Source organism: Alternaria postmessia (genome assembly GCF_024291825.1).
Source record: "Alternaria postmessia strain BMP 2775 chromosome Unknown scaffold_72, whole genome shotgun sequence".
Lineage (NCBI taxonomy): Eukaryota > Fungi > Ascomycota > Dothideomycetes > Pleosporales > Pleosporaceae > Alternaria > Alternaria postmessia.
Genome location: NW_026260145.1, coordinates 1 through 23,477, shown reverse-complemented (window position 1 = coordinate 23,477; position 23,477 = coordinate 1). Strand labels below are relative to the sequence as shown.

General features: G+C 51.7%; 12 protein-coding genes across 12 annotated transcripts; 7 read left to right on the top strand and 5 right to left on the bottom strand.

Moving 5' to 3' along the window:
• Positions 1-333: 333 nt before the first annotated feature.
• J4E82_008638 (uncharacterized protein) lies at positions 334-4,634 on the top strand (the record flags this gene model as incomplete). The annotated part of the gene is made up of 5 exons (XM_051734869.1): positions 334-427; positions 484-1,071; positions 1,118-1,567; positions 1,619-1,738; positions 1,789-4,634. The coding sequence occupies 5 exons, from the start codon at positions 334-336 to the stop codon at positions 4,632-4,634; spliced, it is 4,098 nt and encodes a 1,365-aa protein (XP_051585337.1).
• Positions 4,635-4,705: 71 nt separating this feature from the next.
• On the bottom strand, positions 4,706-6,309 carry J4E82_008637 (uncharacterized protein; the record flags this gene model as incomplete). The annotated part of the gene is made up of 2 exons (XM_051734868.1): positions 4,706-6,142; positions 6,211-6,309. The coding sequence occupies 2 exons, from the start codon at positions 6,307-6,309 to the stop codon at positions 4,706-4,708; spliced, it is 1,536 nt and encodes a 511-aa protein (XP_051585336.1).
• A 465-nt stretch (positions 6,310-6,774) lies between these two features.
• On the bottom strand, positions 6,775-8,189 carry J4E82_008636 (uncharacterized protein; the record flags this gene model as incomplete). Its single annotated transcript, XM_051734867.1, has 2 exons — positions 6,775-7,520; positions 7,568-8,189. 2 exons carry the CDS (start codon positions 8,187-8,189, stop codon positions 6,775-6,777), a joined length of 1,368 nt encoding a protein of 455 aa, XP_051585335.1.
• A 133-nt stretch (positions 8,190-8,322) lies between these two features.
• Positions 8,323-10,094, top strand: J4E82_008635 (uncharacterized protein; the record flags this gene model as incomplete). Its single annotated transcript, XM_051734866.1, has 2 exons — positions 8,323-8,418; positions 8,466-10,094. The coding sequence occupies 2 exons, from the start codon at positions 8,323-8,325 to the stop codon at positions 10,092-10,094; spliced, it is 1,725 nt and encodes a 574-aa protein (XP_051585334.1).
• A 238-nt stretch (positions 10,095-10,332) lies between these two features.
• Positions 10,333-11,151, bottom strand: J4E82_008634 (uncharacterized protein; the record flags this gene model as incomplete). The annotated part of the gene is made up of 1 exon (XM_051734865.1): positions 10,333-11,151. The coding sequence occupies one exon, from the start codon at positions 11,149-11,151 to the stop codon at positions 10,333-10,335; it is 819 nt and encodes a 272-aa protein (XP_051585333.1).
• Positions 11,152-11,407: 256 nt separating this feature from the next.
• J4E82_008633 (uncharacterized protein) lies at positions 11,408-12,069 on the top strand (the record flags this gene model as incomplete). The annotated part of the gene is made up of 2 exons (XM_051734864.1): positions 11,408-11,492; positions 11,546-12,069. The coding sequence occupies 2 exons, from the start codon at positions 11,408-11,410 to the stop codon at positions 12,067-12,069; spliced, it is 609 nt and encodes a 202-aa protein (XP_051585332.1).
• Positions 12,070-12,310: 241 nt separating this feature from the next.
• J4E82_008632 (uncharacterized protein) lies at positions 12,311-13,460 on the top strand (the record flags this gene model as incomplete). Its single annotated transcript, XM_051734863.1, has 2 exons — positions 12,311-12,335; positions 12,424-13,460. The coding sequence occupies 2 exons, from the start codon at positions 12,311-12,313 to the stop codon at positions 13,458-13,460; spliced, it is 1,062 nt and encodes a 353-aa protein (XP_051585331.1).
• Positions 13,461-13,650: 190 nt separating this feature from the next.
• Positions 13,651-15,312, bottom strand: J4E82_008631 (uncharacterized protein; the record flags this gene model as incomplete). The annotated part of the gene is made up of 1 exon (XM_051734862.1): positions 13,651-15,312. One exon carries the CDS (start codon positions 15,310-15,312, stop codon positions 13,651-13,653), a length of 1,662 nt encoding a protein of 553 aa, XP_051585330.1.
• A 305-nt stretch (positions 15,313-15,617) lies between these two features.
• Positions 15,618-17,057, top strand: J4E82_008630 (uncharacterized protein; the record flags this gene model as incomplete). Its single annotated transcript, XM_051734861.1, has 4 exons — positions 15,618-15,648; positions 15,695-15,753; positions 15,803-16,259; positions 16,309-17,057. 4 exons carry the CDS (start codon positions 15,618-15,620, stop codon positions 17,055-17,057), a joined length of 1,296 nt encoding a protein of 431 aa, XP_051585329.1.
• Positions 17,058-17,574: 517 nt separating this feature from the next.
• J4E82_008629 (uncharacterized protein) lies at positions 17,575-19,208 on the top strand (the record flags this gene model as incomplete). Its single annotated transcript, XM_051734860.1, has 2 exons — positions 17,575-18,226; positions 18,277-19,208. 2 exons carry the CDS (start codon positions 17,575-17,577, stop codon positions 19,206-19,208), a joined length of 1,584 nt encoding a protein of 527 aa, XP_051585328.1.
• Positions 19,209-19,473: 265 nt separating this feature from the next.
• On the bottom strand, positions 19,474-20,091 carry J4E82_008628 (uncharacterized protein; the record flags this gene model as incomplete). Its single annotated transcript, XM_051734859.1, has 2 exons — positions 19,474-19,931; positions 19,980-20,091. The coding sequence occupies 2 exons, from the start codon at positions 20,089-20,091 to the stop codon at positions 19,474-19,476; spliced, it is 570 nt and encodes a 189-aa protein (XP_051585327.1).
• A 796-nt stretch (positions 20,092-20,887) lies between these two features.
• J4E82_008627 (uncharacterized protein) lies at positions 20,888-23,199 on the top strand (the record flags this gene model as incomplete). The annotated part of the gene is made up of 6 exons (XM_051734858.1): positions 20,888-20,952; positions 21,058-21,208; positions 21,259-21,323; positions 21,381-21,802; positions 21,851-22,761; positions 22,816-23,199. The coding sequence occupies 6 exons, from the start codon at positions 20,888-20,890 to the stop codon at positions 23,197-23,199; spliced, it is 1,998 nt and encodes a 665-aa protein (XP_051585326.1).
• Between the last annotated feature and the right edge of the window lie 278 nt (positions 23,200-23,477).

Below are 23,477 nucleotides of genomic sequence, written 5' to 3'. Positions count from 1 at the left end.
TCTGCGCCTTCGGCACGCGCGTCGCGAGGCCATGCCCGTGAGCACGCAAATGGTTAGCATGGCGTGGAGAACGTATATTGGATCCCTGTCGTTCTATCGGACTCTGAGGTCCGATAGAAAGGAGTGTCGGGTGTCAGTGTGAGGGGTTCATTCATGCCGCGCTAGTCATGCCTAGCGTGTCACTTTGGAAGGGATCGGCAATGGCGCGTCATCCGCGTCCTGTGTCGGCATCCCAATCTACTCCACCCTCAACGTGACGCGATAGGCATCGCGAGCCCGCCATGCGATGGGTTCGGAGCGATATGGCCTGCGGCTTTGGCATAGCTGCCGCCAATGGCACGCAACAAGTGGCGGCTAATCAAGCGGCCGCTGCTTGGTATCTTCAAGCCCTGTTCTCTCGACACTGACACCGTCGCAACTCACTCGAGTCCTCGAATCCATCGAAGGAAGCAGAGGTTGCTCATTACTCAAACTCACCATTAGCTGTTTCCTGGCCGCTTTTCTCCACGAATCTCCCACCAAAGATGCCATTCGTTGAGCAGCCGCTACAAGGTGCAGGCATTCGCATTGCCATTGATCGTGGTGGTACTTTCACCGACTGCCTGGGCATTGTTCCGGGGGAACCAGATATACTAGTCAAACTTCTGAGCAATGATCCGACGAACTATTCTGACGCGCCTACCGAGGGCATCCGCAGAATACTCGAACAGGCTACAGGCGTATCGATACCACGCGGCGAGAAGATCGACACGAGTGACATTGAGTCGATAAAGATGGGAACGACAGTGGCTACGAATGCCTTGTTGGAACGAAATTCCACGAAGTGCGCGCTGGTCGTTACCAAGGGTTTCAGAGATTTGCTCCGCATAGGTGATCAAACAAGACCAAAATTGTTTGATCTTAACATTAGGAGGCCAGAGACTCTCTTCGATGATGTGCTGGAGATCGACGAGCGCGTTACACTTCACGATTCGACCGAAGACAAATCAACGCTTAGAGACCCAAAGCGCGACTCTCATGATCTGGAGAAGGGTGTTGGTGGGGAAGCTATTCGCGTGTTGCGACCACTTGGTTAGTCCTACATCCAGACGCAATGTTCGCGCTAACATCATCATAGATCGCAACCACGCCCGTGAGGGTCTACAAAGTTTGTTCGACAAAGGCGTGCGGTCTTTAGCTATAACGCTTATCAATAGCTACACTTTCCCAAACCACGAGCTTCAAGTTGCCGACATTGCCAAAGAGATTGGCTTCACACAGATATCTGTATCGTCACAAATCTTTCCTATGATTAGAGCGATATCGAGAGGCTATTCGGCAACAGCAGATGCATACCTCACGCCTTTGACGCGTAGTTACATCGATGGCTTTCGTGAAGGATTCATAGGCGGTCTCGAAGACTCTCGTGGTGCTCGTTGCGAGTTTATGCAGAGTGACGGCGGTCTAGTGGGATGGCAACATTTCAGCGGTCTCAAAGCCATCCTATCCGGTCCGGCTGGGGGTGTTGTTGGCTTTAGCAAGACGTGCTTCGACACCAAACGGAAAAAGCCGGTAATAGGTTTTGACAGTAAGTCTATGGGATTCTTCAAACGCGAAATACATGTTAACACTGACACAGTGGGCGGAACTAGCACTGATGTTTCCCGGTATGCGGGGACTTTGGAGCACACGTTCGAGTCGATCACAGCGGGTGTGACAATCCAATCACCACAACTTGAAATTGATACTGTAGCTGCTGGTATGTGATATCCCTGATACTCGACCGCGAGTTGCCATTAACATTCTCAGGCGGCGGAAGTATTCTTTCCTATCGTAACGGCCTCTTTCTGGCAGGCCCCGAATCAGCGAGCGCACATCCCGGACCAGCGGCATATCGTAAAGGTGGACCCTTGACAGTTACAGATGCGAATCTTGTGCTGGGACGTCTACAAGTCGAGTATTTCCCGAAGATCTTTGGCAAGCACGAGAACGAGCCGCTAGACTATGAAGGCGCCAAGAGAGCCTTTGAAGAGCTACTTGTTACCGTCAACCGCGATCTGTCTCAGACCACTGGGAAAACGAAGACCGTTGAAGAACTTGCTCTCGGCTTCTTGGAAGTTGCGAACGAGACGATGTGCCGGCCCATTCGTTCGCTCACTGAAGCCAAGGGCCACCGGACATCCGATCATGATCTTGCAGTCTTTGGCGGTGCGGGTGGACAGGCTGCCTGTGCTATTGCAGCTAACCTAGGAATCGACCGCATCTTGGTTCATCGCTATTCATCCGTCTTATCGGCGTACGGTATGGCGTTGGCAGATGTCGTTCGTGATGTTCAAGAACCATGCTCAGCACTACTCCAATCCTCTCTTGATGAACTTGACGAAAGGCTGTCGTCACTCGAGAAGAACGCAGCTGAGCAGTTGGCCAACGACGGATTCTCTGGCCAAACAATCGGCTTCGAGCACTTCCTGAACCTTCGCTACGAAGGTTCTGACACCACCTTCATGGTCTCGCGCCCTGATCAGGGATCGTGGGACGAAGCTTTCGTAGCAGAGCACAAACGTCAATTTTCTTTCGTTATGCCTGGACGAGACATCCTCGTTGAGAATGTACGAGTGCGAGCCACAGCTCGGAGCCCATCAGTCGAGCCTGAGTTCGTCTTGGAAGAACAACTCACTGGATGTTCCCCGTCCCCAGTGTCTACTAAGAAGATTTCGGATCACGTTCCTGTCTTCTTCGAAAATCGCTGGACTACCTCCCCTTTGTACCACTTGACAAAGCTGGCCAAGGGTGATGTTGTAGATGGACCTGCTATCATTCTGGACAACACACAAACCATCGTCGTCGCCCCGCGCTCAAAGGCAACTATTCTAGAGCGCCACGTAATGATTGAGCTCGAACGTACAACTTCATTGACCAGCACTGAGGTAGTTGCACCACGAACTGTTGATCCTGTGGAACTCTCTGTCATGGCTCACCGTTTCATGAGTATCGCTGAACAGATGGGCCTCGCACTTCAAAAGACAAGCGTTTCGGTCAACATCAAGGAACGCCTTGACTTCAGCTGTGCACTTTTCAGTACTGAGGGCCGCCTTGTAGCTAATGCCCCACATGTGCCAGTGCATCTTGGCTCAATGGAGCAGGCGGTCATGTACCAGCACAAGAAGTACTTGGGCCAACTTCGACCAGGTGACGTTATCGTCGCTAACCATCCAATCTCCGGCGGCACACACCTTCCTGATATCACTTGCGTAACACCTGTCTTCGACCATGCGGGAGAGACTATCATATTCTACACCGCTTCAAGAGGTCATCATCAAGAAATTGGTGGAATACTTCCAGGCTCAATGCCAGCTGGCAGCGTTGAGCTACACGAAGAAGGCGCTATGATAGTCTCAGAGTATCTTGTTCGCGATGGAGTCTTCGACGAAGAGCTAGTTACAAAAGTGCTACTCCATGATCCAGCACAATACGCAGGATGCTCAGGAACACGTAAGCTAGCCGATAATATCAACGACCTCAAAGCACAGGTATCAGCCAACGCCAAGGGTGCCGCACTGGTAGCCGATCTCATCGCTGAAAGAGGTCTCGCCATTGTACATCTCAACATGCATGCCATCACCTCGAACGCCGAGTCGTGTGTGCGGGAATTCATGAAGCGTACTTATCATGAAACTGGCGGTAAGATCCTGACCGCACTCGACTACATGGATGACGGCACCCCCATAAAACTCGCCATAACCATTAACCCAGACGACGGGTCTGCCCACTTCGACTTCACTGGAACAGGCGAAGAAGGCTACCACAGTTTCAACGCTCCACAAGCAATTGCCAGATCTGCAACACTTTACGTGCTCCGTTGCCTCATTAATCAAGACATTCCGCTCAACGAAGGCTGCCTCCGCCCTCTCACGTTCACAATCCCAGAAGGAAGTATCCTCAATCCCTCACCATATGCCTCAGTATGCGCTGGAAATCCTATCACATCTCAACGCGTAACAGACGTCGTGATCCGCGCCTTCGAAGCATGTGCCGCAAGCCAAGGTGACTGCAACGTCTTCTCCTTTGGCATAAACGGTGACAATGATGACACTGGCAACCCTATTCCAAACTCCGGTTTCGGCTTCGGAGAAACGATATGCGGAGGTAGTGGCGCGGGACCTGGCTGGCACGGAACTTCCGGAGTACATATTCATATGACGAACACCCGTATCACGGACCCAGAACTACTGGAGAAGAGGTATCCTGTGCTTCTTCGCGAGTTTAGTATACGGGATGGGTCAGGTGGCAAAGGGCGTTGGAGTGGTGGGAACGGTATCCGGAGGGTGTACGAGTTTTACCGTGATATGAACGCGAGTATCGTCAGTGAAAGGCGGGTTACTAGACCTTATGGCATGTTGGGTGGGGAGGACGGAAGTAGTGGAGTGAACTACATCGTCAAGAAAGTCGGTGGGAGGTGGTGTAGGTTAGGTGGACGTAAGGATTTTGCTGTACAGAAGGGCGATTGCTTTGTGATCGACACACCTGGTGGAGGGGGATGGGGAACAAAGGATGAAACGAAGACAGATACGGATGAATTACAAAGTGCGAAAAGGTCGGCGGTAGAGCGGAGGTTTGTCAGTCAGTTCCAGTTGGCGCAGGAAGCCAGCAACTAGACTTGGCGGACTTCCCTATATCTTAACCTAGTTTAATCCTTTTCGAATTCGTCGTAATCTATTCCTTTGTTTCACCACGCGCCCTCCCTTGCCAGGATATCCCACCCTACGAGTCGCCAAACCTCCTCCTTGTACCATGTCTGCACATCTTTGTCGTCGACTTTGGCCACGTTTTGCATGGAACCAAGTCGCATAGCTGGAACGGGCTTTGTGAGGACATCCAGGAACTCGTCGTTGGTGTTGTTCCCATACATGCACGCAACAAGTGTTCGTTGCAAGCGGTCTCTTGCCAGAGGGCTCAAGCGCGCCCTGGTGCTCGTCACAGGAGTTTTGGTGCTCATTGTACGGGCGGGTCGATTAGATGCCGAGCTAGGGCGAGCGTTCTGGGGGTTCATGTGGTTTGGAGCTAAACCCATCGCTCGTTCAAGAATCAATACGAGGGCCTTCACTTCAAGACGGGTTGCTAGGGCGTCACTATCCAGTCTTGTCGACTCAGCAGCATCTCTCGGCTCGGGCGGTGGCAAGATGTTACCTTCGATAGAAGTACTGCGATGCTGTCCGAACGTAAGATAATACAACCTCTTTCCCACGCGTTCGAATAGGACGAAGACGAAGCCATCGAAGATCTTTTGATGCACAGGATCAGTTTTCTCGAGGAATCCGAGAAAGCTGATTAACAAGTGAGCAACTGCTCTAGCCGGAGCGGACTCTCTCACGACCGGAGGCGGCGCTTTCGTCTTCGTCTTATTTATTGAAGAGGGTGGCGACAAGGAAGTCTCCGCTGTACGTCGAGCTGATATCTCGATCGATTGCAACGCGGCCTTGAACATTCCGGCTACCTCACAGACGACCAGACTATCAAGTCGCACATCGGCTTTGCACTCCACGAGCTTATTTGTACCAACGAGTAGCGACATGAAAGCTCTAGCACAGACAGATAGGGCAACAGCGAAGTCAGATTTGTCCTTATCGAACGACATGGCTTCAGCGCTTCTCCGCCCTTGACGAGAGAGCAGCTCGTGGTTCTGAGCGACAATGAGTATGACCTTGCCAATGCCTGAAGCGATTTGTACAAGATTGAAGCAGAGAACCTCAGTGTCAGGCTCGTCGGACCGGCACAATGAGTGCGTAGTGTATAAAGCCTCCATGAGTTTGGAACCATCCCTGCCGAGCACTTCCAAGAAATCCAGGTCATTATCGATGGTTTCTTGAGCAGCGGCCGTTGGTGATTGCTTTTGTGCTTGTCTCGACGGCTTGGATCTCGTGGGTGACGCTGATGGTGCTTTACGCTTGGTGGTGTAGGCAGCTGCATCAACATCCAAGACGGGACCGGACAGGCTCGACAGTAAGTGGTTCGATCTTTCGAGCTTAATGTTGACACTTCGAAGTTTCTCACATTCATCTTCGGCCTTTTGACATCGATTCTTCCAGTAGGCGACTTCGTCAACATAGCATGTAGGATTTTCTCGCTCTCTGGGGCTGAGACCGGGCTTAGTCTGTGCACGTAGCTGTAGAACGTAGTCTAACAATATCAGAAACTGTGGATTTTCTTCGAAGGTTTGACTGTACCTCGTACTTGCATCCCGGCTGGTTTGGTCCGAACAATGGCAAGAGCAAGTGCCATCTGTTGCTCAGACGGAAGGAAGGGCGGGCGCGAGACCGTGTTCTGCGTCATGACGATGGTGATGCTCAAAGGAAGTCAAACGTCGACGAAAAAAATTGTACACAGTGGTTGCTATGACATAGGAAAGAAAGGTAAGGAGAGGAAGATGAGGCAGATTGACGGAAAATAGAAGTGACGACCTTGAGAGGTGAGATGACGAGAGCAGGAAGGAGACAACCCCCGCGACTGCGAATGGAAAGAACGAATGTCACTCCGAGCAATCTCTCTGTCACTGTCTTCGATCCTGGATGATATTGGAGGAACCACAGTGAGAGTCCATGCCGTTCGTCTCGAGCTGAATGCAGTCGCTTTCGTTGCTGTGGTATATTACCTCTGCTACACTCGGCCGTGCGACGCTCGCAGAGTCCACGCTCGCAGAGTCCAAGCACGACAGATCGAAGCTGCAGCTGTGTTCATCTTGTATTGTACATATGGCTTACATGACTAATACATCCACTATATGCGTCTCTTGTGCCCTCAGCGCATGCGCTCCGTTCGCCTCTTGTAAGGCAGCGGCTCGACCCTCTTCCTCTTGAACTCTACAGCGATCTGGTCCTTCAGACCTGCGCGCTCCATGACACCAGCCATGCTATCGTCCCACTTTGTCCTGAACAGCGTAGCTGTGATTGCGCTCAACTTGTTCGAATCAGCAAAGCTGCGGAGATTGAACCCCATACGCTGAGTCTTGTTGAACTTGGTGACATCGAGCGCCTTGCCTTCGTTTTGCTCAAAGACAAAAATGCCTAAGCGATGGTATGGCGCACCCTTGTGAGCCCAGGGAGCAACCCAGGGTAGCGCAATCTTCTTGGCACTGAGATCTTCAGTTTTCTGATCTTCTTGAGCGATGCGCTGAAGAGGTATCGAAGTGTTGCTTGGCGAGATTGATATGTTGGAGGCGATGAGGTGGCATCGGTAAGTGAAGCCGTCCTTTTCTGTGACTGGCACATCTGCGTCTACTACTACCACAGTAACCAGCTTCTCACCAGGGGTGAAGGTCTGAACGTTGAGACGAGGCATCTTCTCACTGATGGCAGAATCCACGAAGTCTCCGGGCGCCACCGGCTTTCGTCCGAAACCGAGGTCAATGTCTGCTACCAAATCCAGAGAGGGGAGAAGGTCGGGAACGATAGCAAGTTGTGTGATACGTTGTTCCAGCACACGGCGCTTGAACTGGCGCCACTTCTTTTCGGCAAGATGGCGGTAGATGGGCTTGTTCATGTTACCTTCACAAGTCAGTCAAGTTGGTAGCATTTAAATTGACACGACCTACCCAGTCCGTCCTCAAACTTCCGCTTCACAACCGGGTCGTTGATGTCGGCCAGGATAATTAGGTCTTGAAGATGCTGCTTCATGCTCCGCAGTCTATTCTCCTTGGCTGCTGGGCCTCCACTGGTGCTTGGATCTTGGGCCATCAGGTTCTTTATCCGCAATTGCTGGGTCTCGATTTCCTTGATCTTTTCCTGCCTGTCCTCCAACAAGACCTTTCTCGCCTCCTGGAAACATTGGTACGGCAATTGTTCGAAAGGAACCTCATCGGCCTTCTGCATGGTCGATCGACGAAGAACAGCACGGCGACGACGGGATCCAACGGGTTGGACATGTTCTCTCCGTAACAGTCGGCGTTCCTGCTTCTTGTTCTCAACCATCTGAGGGTCTAGAGTACCCCATTTCTGCATGTATTCTGGGGTTTCTTGAGAGCCAGCCTTCTGGGCAACGCCTTCCGGTGGGTTCGAGGGCGGTGGTGGTGGTGTCGCATTCGTGGGTTGTGTCTGCACCTCTTCACGAGCTACGACCGAGGTGGAGAGGAGGCGACGGGTGCCATTGGCGGCTGGCAATTGTCGCACGCATCGTAGACATGCGCTGAATTGGCGCAGTGTTGGCGTGGAGGCCATGGTGTTGATGGCTTGGACGGTGTTCAAGAACGATGGTGCCCGCTGGAAAATGTGGTGATCCTCACGTTAGCGCTTTTCGTAGACCTCCGCCTCCAACTCCGACGACTTCAACAGTTGAACCACCCCGACCGGCATGGCTTCCACGAGGATATCCGCGCCCATGCGTGGCGTCACACATCAATTGAGAAGTCTGTCGATACGGCCGAATGCGCTGTGTACGCGCTGCGCCGTATGTTGTTTCGCCGTCATTCTATGCGACATGCTAACGTCGTTAAGAAATCTCTATGCACGCCCACCAGCCGCTCAATAACCACATCTGCCCCCTCCAAGGCCACGCTATCGTCGATAAATGCCAAAGCCCATGACTCCGGATATGTACCTGTTAAGCCTTTTGAGCAGCAGACAGTCCTCGCGACTATCCACCAATTCCCTTCTCTGGAACCGCTCCGATTCGAACAATACCCTGCAAATCACCTATACCTGCCCACCCGACGAGACATACTACACCGCGCTGTCATCTACGAAGGAGATAGTACCCGGTTGGGTACTGCTTCGACAAAGACAAGATATGAAGTACGAGGTTCAGCAAGAAAGATTCGGCCGCAGAAGGGAACCGGTCGCGCTCGTCTGGGAGACAAGAAGTCGCCCATGCTGAAAGGTGGAGGTGTCGCTCATGGCCCCAAGCCCCGCGACTTCGCGACTGAACTGCCTAAGAAGGTTTACGACCTCGCATGGCGGACAGCACTCTCGTACCGGTTCAGGAAGGGCGAACTGATCATTGTGGACAACGCGATGGAGATTGAAAGCCCGTCAACAAAGTTACTGAGTGATATCCTCAAGTACCACGAAAAGCTACACGGTAGGGGCAGGAGTTTGATGGTCACGTTGGAAGAGCGACCGTTATTGGAGCAGGCGTTGGTAGAGATGGATCGTGGTGAACAAACGCTCACATGGGAGGAAGTCGACGTCAAAAACCTCCTCGAACTGTCGCGCGTCATCATCGAGCGTGACGCATTGCACAACATCCTCCTTGCTCATGAGGAGGATATCACACACAAGGCCATCACGCCCTGGCACAAGAGCCTTGTCCGATCATCGCCACCCACCGAGCTCGAATCGACCATCGGCTGGGAAGAATTCCGCGAACTCTCCCTCTCCGACCCTAAAGAGAAAGATGTCATGCGCGCTGGAGTCTACGAAAATGTGGCAGGTACGCGCTACGCCTACGCTGAATCTCTGCCTCAAGGACCCAAACGTTCCGAACTCACGATATCCGCCTACAACCTCCTTTCCGAAGCCAAGGAACTGCAATTCGCCGAGAAGACCGGCCGTTCTTTCAACGACTATCTCATCTCCCCAGAGAGTGACGAGTGGCCTCGCATCCAGACTATAAATTACCAGATCAACACGAAACATGACCTTGCTGGCAGAGCTTTGAACACCAACAGACTGGAATCTGAAGAGATTATGGCCGAGTTGGGGGAGCTTCAAGTACGGAAGGCAGAAGTAGAGTATGAGGCGGCGTTACTCGCAGCGCAAATTCACGAGCACCGCTCTGAAGCTTTGCGTTTGACTGGGTATGAAGCGAGAGCTGAAGAACAGTTGGAATTGGCTAGCGGCGAAAGGACCAATGTCGACAATGCAGAACTACTACTTTTGGAGTCTAGGCTCGAATTCGCCAAGCAGAAGAATGTCGTTGCCACTCTCAAGGGCCACTTCGCTGGCCAGCAGAAGACGAGGGAAGAGGTTAGGCTTTGTGAGGAGAAGCTCCAGGCCAAGAGTGCGGAAATAGCGGCTGACATGGCCGAACGCGAGACGATCGAGGGTGAGGACGTGCAGGAGGTGGATGTTGCGACTGGAGTTGAGACAAAGGCTGAGCCGGCCAAGGAAGTGAAGAAGTTATGAAGTTTTTGATATGTGATATTATACAATGTATCTATAGATGTTCATGAATCGTTACACCACGTGTGATATTGTATGTTGTACAGTATGCTACATGCAAGGGAACTATTCACGTTCCTTCTTCCTTCCCCATCTTCGCTTCTTTCGTATTGAGTTGAGCTGTCCGCGGCTCGGCATTTTGCTCGTGCACCTGCGGTACTTTTTCTGAAGGTTCGTTCATCCAGATCACGTTGGACCATCCTCACGCCTCTGCATCTTTCGACTTGTTCTCCTTCTCAATCTTCTTACCCTCGTATGTAACCTTCAGGATACCTCCAACCTGTCCCTCGCGCTTAGTCTCTCGCGAACCCTTGCACTCTTCCACCGCTTCGTCAATGGCCTTCATTACCGCATCCGCCTCTTCCAGCGTCGCTTTCCTACCAGCCTTCTTCGGCCCAAGCATAACCTCCACTTTGCGCCCTTCCTTCAGGAACTTCTTCATGGCAGCCAGTCTATGCTTCAGATCCCCCGGCGCAATTGCCCAATTCAACTCCAACGTTTTTGAAGAAAGTCCTGACCCCGCACTCAGTCCCTTGGCTTGCCGTCGCATTGTGTCCAGTTTCTTTTGGTGTTGGGCGCGTAGGTTAATTTTGGAAATAACGCGGCATGTCGGCAAGCTCTCTGGATCTAGGAAGCCATCTTGATCGTACTTCCCAGGTACCATTTGTACAACGTGATGGGTGACTTTGTTTATGCTTGACAGCGCCTCCTGCAGAGGGACGTTCTTGTGAATGGCACCCTCTTCGTCGACGAGGTTTATAAAGTCAGCTTCGATGGCTTTGTCGATGACGTAGTAGTCTGAGATGGCATGGCGGCGGGTATCTTTTGTGTATTTTATCCCGCGGGTTGTTGTTCGGCTCGTGAGACTGGGCGTGGACGAGGAGAGAGAGTTCGGAGACGAAGTTGGCGCAAAAGCTGGGGCGTAGAGGAGTGGGATTGATGTCGTGTTGCGCAGATTCGGAGCGATGAAGACACGGTAGAGGGCACGAGAGGTACCGGAGATATGGTGCGTAGGCGGCATGCTGGACGATTGTGTGTAAGTTGTGGGAAACGAGTGAACGGAAGTGAAGAAGTTTGAGTAGTGACGTGGGATAGCTGGAGATGGAACTTTCCTGTCGGCGCTAGCAGGGGTAGAGTCGAATCGGAGCAGTGACGACCTCCGCACCCGCAATCGTCCATGGTGCCCACCTTCAGCCTACTCCCACGTAGCACACCACCATGATAGCGATAGAGACGGCTCGTATCTCCCTTGATCTCTCGCGACCCTACCTGCCGCCATGAGTGATCCCCTGGCGGAATATTTGTCTGCACTCGATGCGCGTGACGCAAGGGAGAAGGCGCATGAGGAGTACGTGAACGCCTGTAAGTTGCAGAGTGGAGTGCGCGATGTCACGGAATCATGCTCAGATGTCTAGATACCAAGCTCGCCGATAACACGGCACAGTTTGCGAACCAGACACCCTCCGCGGAAGAGTCAGCCCCCGCGGCCAGCGCATCAAAGGGCAAAGGACCAGCAACGACCGATGTCTCCTCGCCATCTGCTATCGCGCAACTTCGCTCCGAATTAGCCGTCACTCAGCGCACGCGGGGTGATCTAGAAAGTCAACTGAGCGCCCTTACTGCCGAGCTGAGCACCCTCAAGGCCTCAGACACGCAACAAAAGCAGCGCATAGAACAGCTCGAAAAGGTCCGGACACAACTGGAGAGGCGAAGCAAGGATAGAACGGAGGAGCTCAAGGGCAAGGGGAGGCTTGTGGAGGAGGTACACGACGAAATGGTTGCGCTGAACCTACAGCTGAACATGGCGGAGCAGGAGAAGGAGAAATTGCGCAAAGAGAATGAAGAGTTGACTAAGAGGTGGGTCAAGAAGATGGAGGAAGAGGCACGGAAGATGAATGAAAGGTCAGGGTGGGAAGACCAGTCACGGAGGAAGAAGTAGAGACAAGACAAACTTTTTGATCTCGCTGTGTTTTAGGCTGTTGACAGTAAATCATAACATGGCTGTATTTGCAGTGTCTTGAATTACACTCGACTTCACTTTCCTAGGACTGCCGGCTTGCTCGCTGATGCCTTGTATGTCTTGGCGCTAGAGCTCCCCGCAATAAGCATACAGCTCCCGCCTTGCCTCCCCACCAAACAGCATCAAACTCACCCAAACAATCTCGACACCGTCTTCAATCATGGGGACCGCTTTGAAGACGTGGGGTAAGTCTGATCCCTCGTTTAACCCATGTCCCATCCATCACAATACCATGATACCCCGCTTGCCGTTGCATGCTAATAAACATCCCAGAGCTGGAGAACTCCGTCAAGCTTGTAGATCCCCAGAAGGACGCCCTCTACAATTATTCCTCCTCGGAGCAGAAAGCCATCAACAACGCGCATCCATGGCGAACCGACCCCAACTACTTCACGTCTGTCCGCATTTCGGCCATCGCCCTCCTCAAGATGGTCATGCACGCGCGATCCGGCGGCTCAATCGAAGTCATGGGCCTGATGCTAGGCAAGATTGAAGCACACACATTCGTCGTGACCGACGCATTCCGGTTACCAGTCGAGGGTACAGAGACACGAGTCAATGCACAAGACGAGGCAAACGAGTACATGGTAGAGTTTCTACAGCGCGCACGAGAACAGGGACAGATGGAGAACGCCGTCGGCTGGTACCACTCACATCCTGGCTACGGCTGCTGGCTCTCGGGCATCGACGTCAACACACAGAAGACTCAACAACAGTTCCAAGACCCCTTCTGCGCCATCGTCATCGATCCCGACCGAACTGTCTCTGCGGGCAAAGTCGAGATCGGTGCCTTCCGTACCTATTCAACAGAGTACGTCGAGAATCAGGCCAAGGCAGGTGGCGGCTCCAAAAACACAAGTGGCGCTGAGAGCGACGGCTTCGAAACCATTCCGCTCGGCAAGATTGAGGACTTTGGCGCACACGCCAACCACTACTACCCCCTCGAAGTCTCGCACTACAAGTCTTCACTCGATGCTAAGCTACTAGAAGCGCTGTGGAACAAGTACTGGGTACAAACGCTGTCATCCTCTCCTCTCATCTCCAACCGCGATTACGGCACCAAACAGATTTCAGACCTCGCCCGTAAAATGCAGCAAGAGAACAACAGCAGCAAGCGCTTCAAAGGCGGAGCAGGTTACGCGACGAACAGCGAGAGTAAGAACCAGTTGACCAAGCTGGGTGCGGCTGGGAGCAAGATTGCGCGTGAAGAAGATATGGGCCTGCTGGCTGCAAACGTCAAAGATAAGGTCTTCAACCTTGCGAACGGACAGGAGGTCAAGAGTCAGGAGGTCGAGATGGAGACTTCCTAGGTGTACGATGAAGTATCGTGGATAGCATGGTATGGCGTTCAGGGTGTGTAGGGCGTACATCGGATAGATCATGGGATGGGATACCACACGAAATGAATCGAACAAAATTGATCTGTATGTTCGTGATCTATACTCTCTATGCTATTGTTACATTCATCTGTCTGCCTTGCACATACTATCATACATCACACTAATTATTGATCAGCAACCCCAACCGTTTGAGCGTCTCAGTCCTCCCAAGAATTGTGAAAATGTCATACAACCGCATCCCCTGCTCCTGCCCAGTAATCGTCTTCCTCAAGTAGTGATACACATCCTTGCTTCCCTTCTTGCCTTCCGTTCTACCGTCAATGATCTTGTGCACCTTCTGCATCAGATTTTCCTTATTCCAATCTTCCTCTTCAATGTCTGCCAACATTTGCGCGCGCATGGGTATGTCGGATGTAGTTGACATGGGCGGTTGCTTGTCGAACGGACGGATGGGTGTGAAAAAGAAGGAGTTGCGGTACAGAAACTCGTTTGCGTTTGTGTAGTTTTCTGCGTCGGCAAGGATGATGGAGCGGATGTAGGATTCGGGGAAGGGCGTGCCAATGATGGACTGCCAGTCTTGATAGGGACTGTCTTCTGAAGTGAGGAGTCTGGAGACGTTGCGAACCAGTTCTTCGAGTTTGGGTCCGCCGACAGAAGCACGTTGCAGGGCATGTTTGCGCTGGAGGAATTGCATTTTACCGAATGTCACTGTGGTGTTGCCCTTTGTGAACTTCAAACTGAATTTCTCGATCAATGTCTTCAGGTCCATGACATCGCTCTTTTCCTTGTGGCTCCATCCTAGCAACGCAGCGAAGTTTGTTAGGGTCTCAGGGAAGATTTCCATCTCCTTGAATGCAGTGATGTCGGTGTCGAAGTTTCGCTTGCTGAGCTTGTTGCTGTTCTCGTCGACGAGGAGGCCGACGTGGGCAAATTCGGGAGGTGTCCAGCCGAATGCTTGGTACATGGCGATGTGCTTCGGGGTGCTGGGCATCCATTCGCTTCCTCGTATTACGTGAGTGATCTTCATGAGGTGGTCGTCTACCACGTTCGCGAGGTGGTATGTAGGGAGGCCGTCAGATTTCAACAAGATGGGGTCTTCGTAGGCAGATTCGGTGACATGGCCGCGTCTCTTGAGGGGTCGGAAGGTGCCATAGATGAGGTCCTTGTATGTCGGGTATTGATCTGGTACCCTGAGGCGTACGGTGTGCGATTCCCCCTTGGATGCTCTGTCGTCACTCTCTTCTTTGGATATAGCGGGTGGGGCGCATGTGCGGTCGTAGTCCGTTGCGATGCCCAGCTTGTGTCTGTGTTCGGCCAAGGCGTTCAAGCGCTCGGAAGAACAGAAGCAGCGGTATGCATGTCCTGATTCCAGAAGTTTGTGCGCGTATTCTCTGTATATCGCACTCCGCTCTGACTGTTTGTACGGCCCATACGGACCCCCGACCTCTGGCCCTTCATCCCATTGCAGTCCCGCCCATCGTAAGTCGTCGAAGAGTCGTTGTTCGGCGTCTGGTATCGTGCGCTTTTGGTCTGTGTCTTCTATCCGTAGCAGAAATTGGCCACCCGTTCGTTTCGCGAGGAGGTAATTGAACAGCGCCGTCCGCAGTGATCCAAGATGTAGGTAGCCTGTCGGCGAAGGCGCAAAACGCGTCCGTGCGGGAGATGTTGGTACGGCAGTATTAGCCTTGTCCTTTCCTTCTTTAGCGAGCTGAGGATTTCCTTTAGAGGTGATTGAGCGGTGCGAGGATCGCGAAAGGCGGACGAGACATGACCGGCATGTGTAGGTGGATAATTGTGGGCGGACAAGTAGTGAAAACGACATTTGGGTGTTGATGCGACGCAAAGGGTTCGAGTTCGCGGTTGAAAATGACGTGCAGGGATTCGCCCGACGTTAGTGGGGGCCGCTCCTCAGGAATTTGGCCCGCATTGCAAGTGATCGACAAATCTGGAGAAAGTTTGTTGCCTTCACTCCCACTGGACAGGACGCATTTTACTTCGTTGCGCCCGCCTTATTTCTTGTACATACTTCTAAGAGTGTGTCTTGTTCCTCACTTTCCGACTCACACCCCAAAGTAGCCCAAAAGTAGGTATTCCCAATCGACGACATCACCACTCTCTGCTAACGCCATGCCAGTGGATGAGGAAATCGATCTTTACGGTAGATACACAAGTCTAGAGACTACGAACCGCACTGACCAAAACAGAGGTCCTCGAGATCGAGAAGGGCGCGAGCAAGATCGAGATCAAGAAAGCATACCACAAGGTCCGCAGACAACAGCAGTGCATCCACGCCTCATACTGACAAACAATAGGCCGCGTTAGCACATCACCCCGACAAGGTCGCAGAAGAAGACCGTGCAGAAGCCGAGGTGCGCTTCAAGGCCGCGAAACAAGCCTACGAAATCCTCTCCGACGATGACAAGCGACATCTGTATGATACCCACGGCATGTCCGCCTTTGACCCCTCCAAGGGCGGCATGGGCGGCGAGGGCCCCGACATCGACGACATCTTTGCGCAGATGTTCGGCGGCATGGGCGGATTCGGCGGAATGCCAGGTATGGGTGGCATGGGCGGCATGCCCGGTGGACGAAACGTGCCACGGAAGGGACGCTCAGTAGAGCAGGAGTACGAGGTCAGCTTGGAAGAGCTGTACAAGGGCAAGACGACAAAGTTCTCAAACACAAAGAACATCATCTGTAACCTGTGCGAAGGCAGCGGTGGAAAGAAGGGCGCAAAGGCAAATTCTTGTGCTTCCTGTGGTGGGCGGGGTATGTCAATTTCTCACCTTGCACTTGACGACTATACTGACTTTCCAAGGTGCTAAGCAAGTCCTCCGCCAGGTCGGTCCTGGCCTCGTCACCCAGGAAACTGTTCCTTGCGGTAACTGTCAAGGCTCTGGCCAAGTCATCCCAGAGAAGCAACGTTGTAAGAAGTGCAAGGGCAAGAAGGTCGTCGAGACCAAGAACGTGCTCGAACTCTACATTCCCCGCGGTGCACGACAAGGCGAGCGCATTGTACTTGCAGGAGAGGCAGATCAACTACCCGACCAGGAGCCAGGCGATATCATCTTCACGCTCACCGAGACGCCACATGATGTCTTCGAACGCGCAGGCGCTGATCTGAGGGCCGAGTTGAAGGTTAGCTTAGTGGAGGCACTAACAGGCTTCAACCGCGTGGTCATCACTCATCTCGATGGACGTGGTCTTAAGCTCAACGTGCAACAACCAAACGGCAACGTCTTGCGACCAGGACAGATCCTCAAGATCGAAGGAGAGGGTATGCCCATGAAGCGCAGCGACGCGAGGGGTGATCTCTACCTAGTTGTTGATGTTGAGTTCCCAGAGGATGGATGGTTGAAGAACGACGCCGCAGTACAGAAGCTCCGTGACGCACTACCCAAGGACGAAAAGAGCGAGGAGAAGCATGAAGAAGAGGAGGAAGTAGACGTTGAGTGGGATGCTGACATGGAAGAGTACGGCGCTGGTAGCGGTGACCCACGTGCTGGAGGCGCCGAGTGGGAAGACGATGATGAGGAGGCAGAGGGCCCTCAGTGTGCGACACAGTAAAAGGTTGCATGATACGATTGACGATTGCATGGCTCGGCGTTAGGGGGACGACGATTACATCGTATCTTGCACACGCGGAGAAGTCGCGGATATAGACCGGTTATACGCTGCATACAAGATGCTCTCATTTTTTCACATCTGCCACAGCTCTGGAGGGGAGTGGTGTTTAAAACTAAACATCGCAGGCTGGCTAATATGGCCATTGGAAGTGTGAGCAAACATGGGGAATGAGCTCTTTCGTCAATCTCCTTGGAGTGGCTGTGAGGGTCGCGCTCTCCCATTCAAGGGTGGATGAAATCCATGCATCACCAGTGCTAGGGGCTGCCCTGGCACACTTTTCGCAGCAATATCACCGGGTAAAGCCAACCACGCTTTCCTATTGTCTAATAAGCTTACTCTAACCACTCAACATACCTGGATCTCCGCCCGGGGCTGACGTACAAGCATGGGGCGGTATGATCATTATCAACGACGGGCAACATGATCGATCTTGCGACTGTTTTCCTCGTTCAAAATCATGCACGACTTTCAGATCCCATCCCTTGCTCGGAACGGTAGGCCAGCGACATTGCTTCAACATGGTGCTTGCGAGGCCTACCTCGCATTGTTGAGCTCGCAGCTATATTGGCTATTTCCGGATTTTGTTCAGAACTTACACGCGCAATCCCTGTACCAACGTGAGATGGGCAGAGTGGCAGTCATCGAGTATTTGGACGAGGTGTCAATGCCGCCGAGAATGTTCAAGAGTTCCCGAGAGCTGCAATGCTATCTTGATGAGACCGCTGATGCGAAACCGACGCATCCTTGGCGAAGACTATTCATACTTGAAGATCTGCCTGTGAATTACGTTCAAGTTCTCGGCTCACACCTACGCATTCCTCCAAGTGTTTTCGGCGCCCACTGGGCTGATCCCGCAGCTCCTTCATTCAATCACCGCAAACCTTTCCGTCGCTACTCCGAAAACAATTTCGTCATAAGGTATCCTTCTACACAACCGATTCGCATTGATGCTGATCCCGCGATTCATGGACATACTTTTAAATGCGACTTCAACATCGACCGTCATATACAATGCTATGACCCAAAAGGGCCGATCATCGACCAGCCTAAGAGCTACCATGCTTTGTCGTTCTGGACATCTGGTGCCAGGGAAGATGGTTCATGGGATTGTAAGATTCAACCCTCAGCTCTGTTCGACGCCACTGACCTCTCTGGGTAGCGGTTCTTATAGTAGATCCACCAGTTGGTGAATTGGTCAAATCTCTCTCGGAGAATGTCATGCTTGAAGTTGACTACTGTTCGGAAGATTACGCGTACTCCCGATTGCATTCACTGGATCCCGACTTCCATGACTTCACAATATTACCGTCGAACCCGGACGACTGGGATGAAGGAGAGCAGCGCCCACAGTATACTTCTATGTTTGACGACATAGTCGCAATCCAGCAAAACACGCCATCCGGAACGATTGGTCCACGTACATGCACCGACACCGCTCGCAAACTCGCGATTTGCTCGTCTCTTTCGTATGTCCGAAGGCGAATCCTAACTCTGCTACGACTGCAGACAGATCCCCTTGCAGCAAAGTCACATGTCAATCGATGGTACTATCTTCGGAATTTTGACCAAGGAGTATTGGGCAACTGGCAGCACGAGGTCTTTGGTTTCATTGTCGACGTAAAGTTTGTTATGGGCATTTTGCTCATCGAACTGAAGGAAAACCTTGAAGCTTTGGGCTTATACCGCCCCGGTAGTTCTGACGAACTGCAATGGGAGCGAGACGGGTGGCTTTCGGTACAAGACCACTGCGGCAAGATTATCGGCATTGCAGATGCGTTCTTGCAGTCCTACATGCAGTTCACCACCATGCAAGAAGCACAAGCTGCCAACAAGAATGCTTCCAATCTTGCTCACATTACCAACCTGACGATGCTGTTCATACCGCTTTCGACTATTGCAGCAATCTTCTCCATGGATGACAAGTTCTTGCCTGGGAGGACGAAAGGGTGGATCTTCTGGGTAACGGCGCTGCCTGTTTTAATCGTTACTTTTGCGATTACGACGAAGGCGCGAGCGTGGCTGAATCAATACTGGAAGATCTGCACAGCAAAGCAGAATCGAATCCACATTACGAGCAAGCATAGAGCTTAGGCAACCAGAAGACGTACACGAAGATTGGAAACCAGTTTAGGAGGCATTGGGATACAACAAAGCGATCATTGCTTCTGTCACTGAAGACTGTGAGGATACATCAAGCTTCTGCCACACTATAATCCGAGTAGTATGCATACAGATTACATTGAGAACAGTCACATCATGCTCAATACATTGACCGACCGTTCGTCGACGTCTTTTCATCCTCATTCGAATCTGTTGGAACTTGACCTTTCAGAGCAATCTTGAGCATGCCTTCTTCTCACCGGCGCATGCCTCTTACGTCAAGATATGAATCTTCATTCGCAAACGACACACGACTTCTCCGTCGCCTGTCTTCCGCAAGCTGCCCTTCTTCTGCAATGAGGTACTCGTCACCAGGCCACGTTCCAGCGTTATGTGGCCGATAGATATCCTCGCGTTCTGGTTGCCTTGGTTCATAGACTGGCCTTCCCATACCGCGTGGTAAGGCATTCGGCGCGAATTGCGATTGTCTCTGATCTTGCAACTCGTCCCTTTCGCTGAAACGTGACTGCCTTTGACCGTGCGACTCCTCTCGATTACTATAGCGCGATTGCTGCCGATAAGGTTCGTCGACATCTGCGATCTTCCTCCGGTCAGCCAATTCGACCATCTGTTCCGCTTCATGCACTGGAATTGGAAGCATGGATCCCCATTCTGCTGCCGCATCGCAGAAGTCAATGATGTCCGATCTTTCTGCTGTTCAGTTTTAGCTTCTCCATGTGATCGTTACGCCATTTTGCTTACCATCAGTCATCTCCCTCGGCCGGTCCATCTCGCGCCCTCGCCGTGCCTGCTGCATCGATGGATCCGGGTTCATCTGCATGAAGCGCACCGGGTACTTTGGTTGCTTCTTCATACGTGAAACTATATTCTGATACATCGCAAGATAGTCATCTCTTCGACTGCCTGAGATCTTCGCTAGTTTATAGTCGTTGGGGTAAGGCGCAAGGAAGTTGACAAGCCAGATGATATCGGCATCGCGACCTGGGTAGTAATCAAGGCTCAAAATCAGGCGTTCTGTAAGACGTAGCGCAAAAAGACCAATTATGAGGAATTCTGGAGCGGAAATTGGTGGAAAAGGATGGTGTGCAGGACGCAGTGGTGCGGAAGGGTTACGGGTGATATCAGGAAGTGGAGAGAGCGCGGATCTCTGTTTTTGCTGCATGCTAACAGTATCACGATAGAAGATTATGGTATAGAGGAGGCAGTATTTAGGTATCACTGGCCAGGCCTAATATGTTGGTTGCGCGCCCTTGGCGGTAAACGGCCATCGCAGCGCACTGTGTGAATGATGATCGTGAATACAGACAACCCCCATTTTCTCCGAAATCCTGGCATACTGCCGCGCTCGATTGTCTCTTGCTTTCTTTAGTTTTTGACGTCTTGTTTGTTGTTTCACTGACGTTGTGGTACTACTGTTCGCTACTTAGTCATCTTGTTCTCCCTTGCAGATCAGAATCAAGAGAGGGCTTCATGTGGGAACGAGGGAACGAGTCGCTGAAGAGCGGTACGACACGGCACCCCAGTGCGGGGTTGAAATGGCGCTATGTTTAGTGCAAGAGAGCTCGCCTTGGCCTCACCATCACCGTCTGCTAACGTTCCTCTTGTTCGATCACACATTCATCCTTTTTGGAGACCCACTGCCTTCTTTGATGGACGATCAAGGCGCGGAACCCCGAAATAGCCGTCGGTCTCGCCAGGCTTGCCTGAATTGCCGGTAAGCTCTCGCCCATTACTCTGCGTAACCACATGCGCGTCCAACATATCGGGTTCGCAAACGATCACAAATTACAAATCGTGGCGACTGAATATAGCGACATAGACGAAAGAAAGTCAAATGTGATGGCGAGCAGCCTTCGTGCAGCTTCTGCGCTCGGTTGCTTCAGAAATGCGTCTACCGCAGCCGCAGATGGACAACGACCCAAGACAGCCGCCCAACGTCAAACCATCCTCAAGACATGAACCCTAATAACGTATTTCCTTCTCGTCCTACTTTGAAGGTCGTATATTGACAGCTTCATAGAAAGGTTTGACTTCATTGGATATGAGCGGCGACCCCCAATCCGATTTCAGTTCCATGCTTGAAAGGTACCGTACCCTCATTGCTAAGCATTTTTCAGGTTGTATACTAAACTCTTTGCGCAGTATCGACGCGGCAGCTACTTCAACTTTCACAGGCAGGCAGCAGCTTCCAAATTCCAATATAAACGATGCGTCGATCAATGCTCATAGTCTCGAACCGCAGATGCCTCCATCTCACATCCTATCATCAACTATCGAGTTATTTTTTCATCATTGGCACGGTCAGCCATACTGCTTCTTTCATAAACAGACATTTCAGCAACAGCTACGCAGTGGTAGGCTGCCGAACTACCTTGTACGAGCTGTACTAGGAATAGCGATACGCTTTTCAGATGATCCATTCTTTGCCGACAAAGATCGCACAGCTGCGGCGCACGCGTCCGCAGCATGGAAAGAGACTTTCAGGCGGATCTTTGACTCTGATGAGGTTTTAGACCACTATGTGGTTCAAGCGGCGACTTTACTCGCGCTGTACGACTTCACAGGTATTTCTGCTCTTTGTTCACAGACAAAGGCAAGGCTGACTGCTTCAGAGTGTAAACATAGAACTGCATGGATCAAAATTGGTGTAGCTGTCAATGTTGCACAGGCTATGCACATGATGACTGAACCGCCCACTGAATTGCCCTTCTCCGCTCAAGAGGAACGTCGTCGCACGTTATGGTCGATCTACCTTTTAGATAAGCTGGCCACTTGTGGCAGACATAGACCATCCTTGTTCCAGGACCAGTCAATTCGTATTCAGCTACCCTGCAGTGACGAAAACTTCCGAACATCCACACCGCAGCAAGTGGTAAGTTTGGAAGGGTTTCTGCGTTTTGTCGACTTCAGAGTCGATCATATGGAGACACTCGCACCAACTGTTGTCGTCGCTTCTCTCTTGAGCCAAGTGGCCAACTACACTTTCCAACGAGACATTACTGGCGATCGGAAGGCGCCGTGGGACCACACATCCGAGTACCAAACCATTTGCTCTCAGCTCGCCCAGTTCGAGACACTCTTTGACTGCTATGGGGACATACAGGCGACGATTCTGAACACACCTCTTCGTCAGTCCGAGCCCAACGTCCCGATCACCGAGTCCACCATCTTGACTTATGTCCTGTATCATCTTTGCTACTGCTTGCTTCAGCATCCGTTTCTGATAAGGCGTCGACTCGAGAGGACTCAATTCAAGATACCCGCCGGTTTTTTGTCTCGCACAATCGTCAGCTGCTTCACACACGCTCAGGAACTCACACGCACTTTGGAGAACGCGGCCCGCGCGCAATACAAAGTGTCAGCAACGTTTTTGAGCTATGCTTCCACTGTAGCAGGCTCAATACACTGTTTGTTCCAGCACTCGCTAGATTGCCTTACTCGCATACAATCCGTGGAAGCTTTACAAAGCAGTATAATGCACATCAGCGGAAAAACCAGATTTTGGAAGACGTCAGGGCGCATGGTATGTGAATACTGGGTATAGCTCTATCGTTAGCTAACAAGATGATATCCGCAGATCGCAAAGCTCACTCAGTTCGCTGTTGATTCGATACGTTGTTCTGACTTGATCGATCCTTCCCTCCAAAGTGTCCCGCTCGAAGTTACCGACATCGATCAACTATACGCACTCTGTGATTACGGCACACTGTCCACGACCAAGGCTTTAAGCTCTACCGATACGGCTGCAACAAACATTGAGTCTGAGGATCTCATAAGTGAGCGAGAACCAAGTCCCAAATTGGATCTTGACGGCTATAGTGGCCACATTGACGGGATTCTACCTCAAATCTTTGGTCCTACAAACACCGGGACTATGATCGACAATTTTTCATTTGCTCTCAGAGATCACGGCGAGAATGAGCAGAACATCAGCGGCACGAATTATGCGTGGCGCTTGTAGTGCTGTACAGAACATTCTACTCTTCATCGAGTTTTACATATATGAAGGTGTCTGGACGGCCTCAATGGAAAATAAGCTACTGCTTTGAGGTAGCAAAGTGAACAAAGAGCGGACATCGAGCGTAAACATGGAGTTGTCGGAAACAGAATATATGTTACACGGGGTTAGGCTATACTTCTCTAGGCTCGGTCCGTACTAAGGCGAGGTAGACTAAAGCGGTAGTCCGTGAGGTATCGTATGGAATGATCAGGTGGAAAAGAGTTATCGTTGTAACCAAA